This window comes from Numida meleagris, chromosome 5 (assembly GCF_002078875.1).
Source record: "Numida meleagris isolate 19003 breed g44 Domestic line chromosome 5, NumMel1.0, whole genome shotgun sequence".
Taxonomy (NCBI): Eukaryota; Metazoa; Chordata; class Aves; order Galliformes; family Numididae; genus Numida; species Numida meleagris.
Window position 1 is genome coordinate 56,570,566 of NC_034413.1, and position 7,026 is coordinate 56,577,591.

The window sequence follows — 7,026 nt, forward strand, 5'->3', positions numbered from 1 at the left end:
CCCCCCCCCCCCCCCCAAGGCTGGCCACGCCAGCACATCCGTGCCAGCATCCGGCTCCGGCTCCGCCTGGGCACACCGCGAGCCCCACCCCGCCTCCTCCTCCTGCACCCTTTCCCACCCTCCTCATCCTCCTGCATCCTGCTTCAGCACCCCCAGTTCTCCTGGGGGGCAAGCTGAGGTGCTCCATGCCAGTGGAATGTCCACTGCAAAGCCTCAGGAAGGTGGAGCACTGGGTGCTGTGTCCCCAGGGCAGCTGGCCTTGGGGCTGGGGGGCAAGTGGGAGTCTAGAATGGGGCCACATCCGTCTGTGTGCACACCTTGCACCCAAAAACCCCAGCGCTGGGCTGTATGTGTGTGTGCGTGTGCATTGCACGTGAGCTTGCACCCAAGTGTGCACATACAAACCTTACAGCTCCACATTCCTCTTGTAGTACAGCAGCGTGACCTGTGTGAATACCCCCTGCACCCCATGCATCCTCCCAGTGCCATGCTGCAGGGCGTCCCCACTGAGCCTCTCCCAGCCCTCCCTTGTCCCCACCCCACCACGGCCTCACGGCAGCCTGGCCTCTCCCCCTGCACAAACACATTCCTGCACAGCGGCTGGGCTGCAGGGAGCCCAAGGCCACGTCAGCTCGCCGCTCTGCTCCACGCTGCCTGCCTGCAGGTGAAGACCTCCTGGGCACCGACCCGCAGGGCTGCAACGGAGGGAGCTGCGGGGTCATGGAAGATGTAGGGGCTGCACTGCCCTGTCCTGAAGGGGTGAGAGTGCTGGATTGGGGGCGGGGGGCGAGCCATCTGCTGTTGCCAGTGGGGTGCCCCAGGGGTCCTGGACCCCTCACCAGAAACTCTATGGACCCGAGCCCTTATCTCCTCCAGACTTGAGCCCCCGCCCCCTGCTTGTCCCATGAACCTGGACCCCATCCCCTGGATTCCCCACGCAACCTGCCCTCCCCATCCAGTGGGTCTGTCCCAGCTCCCCTTTGTCCCTGCTCCACCACGAACTTGGGACAATGCCTCTTGGGTCCCCAAAGCCCAACACCCCTTGGCTTCCCCATGGGCAAAGAACTCCCCAAACCCTGGCACCCCACTCCCCCTAACCCTCTGCATCCCTCAGGACTCCCCAGTTCCATCACACCTGCAGCCCCCCACACACTACCTTCCCTCATCCCTTCTGCCTCCCTCCACACCTCCAGCTCCCACAGCCCTAATGCTGCCTACCTCATGCCCTATGTGGTGCAGGTTCACAGCTGCAGGATCTTCACCACCAGAGAGGCTGCCAGGGGAGAGGGGCTCATTGCTCTTCCCCCCAACCCGTTGTGTCCCGGGCTTGTTTTCCGTTGCCTGTGGTGTGTTGCAAGGACTCAGGCAGCGAAAGCAAGTCTGGGAGGCTACGGAAAGGCTGCAGGGCAGGCGGGGGGGCTGGGGTGGGCTGGAGGAACAACCAGAGGTGTTTGAGGATGGAGGAACTTTTTAAGGGCTGTTGCATCCCAGCGACCCCCTGGGGCTGGAGGAGTTTGGTGGGTTGTGTGGTGGGCTGTGCTCTTGTCCCTGATGGAGTTGATGGACAGTGAGGGTGGAGGGTGGGGGCTGGCTGAGCACCCACAGAACCCCCCATTTCAACCTGTTACCCAACCCCTTTGGGCACCCCCAGCCAGGAGGAGCTATTGGCCACCAGCTGTGGGATGTCCCAGCCTGCAGCCACCCTCCCAATGGGCTACATGGCTGGGCTGTGGTGTGTCCTCCTAAATGGCACATTTGGGCTACAGTACGAATAAAAACCATGGGTTTAGCACCAGCACATCCTGTTTTCCATCAGATTCACACTTCATGAGGAAGAAATGTCGCTGAGTCTGGAGTGAGAGCTTTAATAGACATCACTGGAACAGCAGAGGAGAGGTTTTGGCAGATGAGCAGCTTGCTCAGTGGCTGCGCAGCATTGGGGCAGTATGGACAGCTGCACCTCTGGGTCTGCTGGGAAAGAAGGTCCATTCTTGGCTGTGGGGACACAGCACCTGTGGCTTTGGGCGGTGGGGCCGGTCTGCCCAGAGGAGTCCTTTGGGATAGAGGTTGCCCCAGCTCCTTCCCCTCTTACAGCCCTTTCCCTCCTTGCCTGGATTCGCCCTCCTGTCTTCACAACGCTTGCACAGATTGAAGGCACCTGGAACGCCTCTCTCCCAGTGCCAAACTGGGCAGCACCAGCGCTGTGATTCGGCAGCCAGCAGAACCTCCCGCAGGCTGATGGAGATGTGGCCATGCAGGTGTGGGTGTGTGCATGGAGCCCTCCAGTTGCACAGACCCTACTGAAGATGGGAACAGATCCGTGCAGCAGGGACTGCGTAACAGAGCACCAGGGAGGTGCCGGAGCTGAGCCACATCCCGGTTCCATGATTGCCTGGCACTGCGTTCACCCTCCCCAGGGCTCTGGCACTCCCCCAGTTGCAAATGGGTGTAAGGGGGGGGACAGAGTAGGGCCCCACTTACCCACACCATGGGGACACAGGGTGCTGGGGAGGGCAGGACAGGGGCACGGGGCAGTGGGTGATGCCGAGGGGGGTGATGCAGGGGCACGGCTGCGTGCAGCGAGGGGAGCCCGGGGGGGGCCATGGCCCGGCGGTCTCCAGGCAGTGTCCGAGCCCCGCTCGCAGCCGGGATGGCAGCGCTGTGTTTGCGAAGAGTTAAGGAGGCGGAAGAGGCAGGAAGCGGCCCGAGCCTCTCTCCATAGAAACCCGCGGCCGTGATTAAAGTCTGATGCGGGCCCGATAGCGGGCTGGGGGTGGGGGGGGGCAGCGCCCGCTTTAATTACAGCGGAGGAAATTGCTGGAGCCGGGGCCCCGAGCCCCTGCGAGTTGCCTGGAAACTCCCCCTCCTCCCCGCCTCCCTCGGCCCCTGCCCGTCCCCTGCCCGTCCCGCTGCCATTTATTCGCCATCAGCTGCTCCCTGATAAAGTGGAATAATAATAATAATAATAGGGGCAGGAATATTAAAACATGCAGCCCGCGGGCCGCCCCCACAGCTGCCATGAGACACGGCGCCGGAGCGGTGCCACTGCTGCTCAACATGTACCTGCCAGGTACGGGCGGACCCCCCCGCACCACAGCGCACCCCGGCCCCCGCCCTGCCCCGGCCCCTGCGGCACCCACTCTGCTTTCCCCACGCACCGTCCCTTCTGCTCTTGCAGCCTTTCACACCCGCACACCCTTCCTTCCTTCCTTCCATCCTTCACCCACCTACCATCCTGCTGCCCTTCCATCCAGCCAGCCGCCCTTCTGTCCTTCCAGCTCATCCTTCCAACCCACCCTTCCATCCATCCACCCACCCCACCCACCCACCCCTCCGTCCTTCTTTCTGTCCCCTCTGTCTACCATCGTCCCTTCCATCAGCCCATTTTCCCACCTTTACCCATTAGCTGCCCTTCCTTCCGTCCATCCGTCCATCTGCCTCTCATCTTCCCTTCCCTCCCTCCCTCCCTCCATCCACCCATCCATCCATCCATCCATTCACCCATTCATCCACCCAACCACCTATCCCTCCATCCAACCACCCATCCATTCATGCACCCACCCACCGCTTCTTCTTTCCATCCACCTCTCTCTTTCTTTTCCTTTCCCCACTCCCCAACACCCTTCCTTCACTTCCATCCATCCATCCCTTCGCTACTCTGTCCATCCACCCATCCTTCCACCCCGTCCACCTCTCTCACTCTCCCCTCTCTCCTTCCCACCTCCCTACCTCAGCCTGCAGGATTTTCTATTCCTATATAAAAGCTTCCCCGGCTCTGTCGGAAATCGGATTTCCTTTTTCCTGGACGCGTTTCCTGGCTTCACCACAGCAGTGAGGCGGGCGAGGGGGAGCGGCCGGGGGGTCGCAGTCCCGCCTGGACCCAGCCCTCCCCAAACCTGCACCCCTTTTTTCCCACAGATCCAGTGGGGGAAACTTTGTTCAAAGACGGCAAGAGCCAGGCATGGGGATCCCTCAACCCGGGTGTGCAGAAAGGTAAGAACACCCATTCCTTTCCCCACTCCATGCCCCGGGAACCTGCCCCTCTCCCTGGGACCCTCTTGCAGCAGGGACCCCTGGAGCACCTTCCCCTCTGCATGTCCCATCCACTGGGGCTTCCCACATGGGACACAAAGCCCTGGTGCTTGCTGCTCCAGATGACTCGGGTTGGCACTACTTCACTGGGAGCTGAGCTTCCTATGGCCATCCCAGTTCACAGGTGTGGGGTCCCAGCTCGGGTCCCCACAGCGCTCTGGGGATACCCAGTGTGTGTGTGGAGCCCACTCTGGGAGCTGGGGCACTGGATGACCAGGAGCGGATGGATATCATGGGGTCCGTCCATCCTTTGGGAAAAGCCATTCAGGGATGCAGAGGAGCAGTCCCAGAGCACACTGGTCATACGGCTGATGTGGGGTGGGCACCAAGTGTTGCGGACATGTTTCACCTGCCTGGCAAGGTGATGGATGTCACGGCTTGCTTACAGCAGGAAAAGGGGAGCCTTGGTTTGGAGGGGTGGGAGATTAGCAAAGCTGAGAGGGTCCTTTTGCCTCCGCACTGCGGGCTCTGCGCAGCCGTGCTCTGCACACCACACTGCATGGGGAAGCGCAGAGGAAGGATGGAGCCCTGCCACCCCACCTGGCTGCTTGCATGGGGTGGGACACACTGTGGGGGTCACACATCAGCCTTCCGCAGAAGTCTGCAGTGAGGGCTGTGGGGATGGGTGAGGACTGTGAATGCGGCACAGGGATGAGAAATCCCCCATTGTGTTCTGCTGGCGACGGCAGAGGTGGCTGGAACATCACAGCCCCTGCGCTGGTCTCCAGCTGTTTGCAGGGCTGAGCCATGCCAGGGGCACCGTGTGCACCGTGTGGGGTGTGAGTGCCAGGCTGCAGGGGAAGGAAGATCACAAAGGGGTGCAGAGAGCGGAGGTGTGGGATAGCTTTTGCCAAAGGCACAGCCTTGGAAAAACCTGGGCTCACCTGCTTGGGTCGGGATGTCTGAGTGAGATCCGATGGATGAGGGTAGATGAGGAATGGCTGCTCCCTGGATCTGGGGATGGGAGCAGGAATGTGCAGGGGGAGCTGCATGAGTGTGAGTGTGGGAGAAATGGGGTGTGGGTCTGGAGGGTGTCTGTCCCTTCTCATCACCCTAGGGCCCAGAGACCCTTTCTGTCCTGCCCTCAGTGCAGCTGCTCATGTGCCTCAGCGCAAGCACACCCAGGTGTGCCAGGCTCTTTTCGGCATCCAGCCCGGCACAGGAGCATCTTGGGCATCCTCAGTGCAGCCTGGAGGTGCAATGTACCCAGAGAGGACAGTTTTCACTTGGAAACATGGAACGTTTATGCCTGACAAACCCACAGCTTGTCCTACCCAGTGCTCGGCGCCCTGGTCTCTCCTTGCACCTGGCAGGGTTCCACTTGGAGCACTGTTGCACGGTGATGTCACTCGCCCTGCAGGGATCTCTGCCCTTGGGGATGAGCAGGGCTGGGCTGTGGCACCAGCCCCATTTTGGCACTGGGATGGGTCTGGGTACTGTGCAAATACATTGGAGCTGAGTATCCAAGCAAGCAGGTACCCACTGGGAAGTGGGAAGGGACAGGAAGGCAGCAGTGAAGGTGGTTGGGACATTTCCTGCTCCCCCAGCACTGACCGGGAGCTCTGACCTCTCTGGGGCAGGCAGCGGGCAGATCCAGCTGTGGCAATTCCTGCTGGAGCTGCTCTCGGACCGGGCCAACCTTAACTGCATTGCCTGGGAGGGCACCAATGGCGAGTTCAAGCTGATCGACCCCGATGAGGTGGCGCGGCGCTGGGGCGAGCGGAAGAGCAAGCCCAACATGAATTATGACAAGCTGAGCCGGGCGCTGCGCTACTACTACGACAAGAACATCATGACCAAGGTGCACGGCAAGCGCTACGCCTACAAGTTCGACTTCCACGGGCTGGCGCAGGTCTGCCAGCCGGCTGCTCCTGATCACACCCTCTACAAATTCCAGGGCAATCTGGCCCCGCTGCCCTTCTCGGGCATCTCCAAACTCAACCTCATGACCTCTGGGGTGACGCCGGCTGGTTTCTCCTACTGGCCCAGCTCCAGCCCATCCCTCTACCCCGGGCACAGCCTCCAGCCCTCGGCCCCGTTCAGTGCCATGGCAGCCTCCCACCTCAACAACATGAACAACCACTACCATTAAGGCTTGGCAGATCCATCCTGTTTGTGGGGGGCTGGGGAGCTTGGCGGGGAGGGGTGGGAGGTGGGATGCTGCCCTGCTCCAGCTGCCCCGGTGAGGTTTGGAGAGTGGTGGTTCCCTGGCATGGGTGGCTGGAGGGCAGAAGGCATCTATCTTCATTTACGTTGAGGAGGGATCTTCCATTGAGGGAATGCACAGGGATGCCTAAAGCGGAGGTGAATGGGAGAAGAAACCATGCCCCACCCCACAAACCCCTCTCATGCTCAGCTCAGCCTCCACCCCTCCCATCTCTCCACAGAGAGGAGTCAGGTGCTGGAGACCCAGGAAAGCCTTGCCCAGGGGTGAGGCGTCCTCCTTGCAGCTCCTTGCTCCCCATCCTCATCCTTACCTCCAGGGAACAAGGCTGGGTAAAGCAGGAGCAACAGCAAGGCCGGGAGCCCAGGGCACCAAGGGGCAGGCCTGGTGTCCAAGGAAGTGCCCTGACCCTCCAGAGCAGGACTTTGACCCAGTGGATGGAGAGGTGCTGGGTTCTGCCAGCCAGGGAGGGATTTGCCTTCAATAAAATGGAGAGGTGCTGTGAGCTGTGTCTGCTCGTGTGTGCAGTGGGCTACAGCGGGGGGCATGAGCCAGCAGACCCCCCCATCTGAAGCCAGAGCACTGCAGGGCTGGAATACAGCCACTCTGACTCATCCTGCGCTCCTTCCTTTCCTCAAGCACCACCTCTGGCTCTTACCCCCAAGAGAGAGGGGGAACAACTAGGTGCCTTGGGACACCCCTCTGGGGCAGCTGCAGGTGAGAGGAGCCAAGCCTGGGGGTCCTCAGTGTCATAAGGGGTTTCTGGGCAG

General features: G+C 61.2%; 1 protein-coding gene across 2 annotated transcripts; it reads left to right on the forward strand.

Annotated features, from left to right (window-relative positions):
* Positions 554-6,761, forward strand: FEV (FEV, ETS transcription factor). Of its 2 annotated transcripts, none has more exons than XM_021399900.1 (4): positions 554-759; positions 1,817-3,070; positions 3,919-3,993; positions 5,673-6,761. In XM_021399900.1, exons 2-4 carry the CDS (start codon positions 3,019-3,021, stop codon positions 6,182-6,184), a joined length of 639 nt encoding a protein of 212 aa, XP_021255575.1. In that variant the 5' UTR covers positions 554-759; positions 1,817-3,018; the 3' UTR covers positions 6,185-6,761. The 2 variants fall into 2 exon arrangements, with proteins under 2 accessions (XP_021255575.1, XP_021255576.1); XM_021399901.1 differs by having other exon boundaries at positions 2,095-3,070.

What these genes read in the sequence shown, in the direction of transcription:
- FEV (XM_021399900.1), top strand. Translation starts at nt 3,019, where the DNA reads ATGAGACACGGCGCCGGAGCGGTGCCACTGCTGCTCAACATGTACCTG. An exon ending in GCTCAACATGTACCTGCCAG is followed by an intron (nt 3,071 to 3,918) that starts GTACGGGCGGAC and finishes TTTTTCCCACAG; the next exon opens with ATCCAGTGGGGGAAACTTTG. An exon ending in CAACCCGGGTGTGCAGAAAG is followed by an intron (nt 3,994 to 5,672) that starts GTAAGAACACCC and finishes TCTCTGGGGCAG; the next exon opens with GCAGCGGGCAGATCCAGCTG.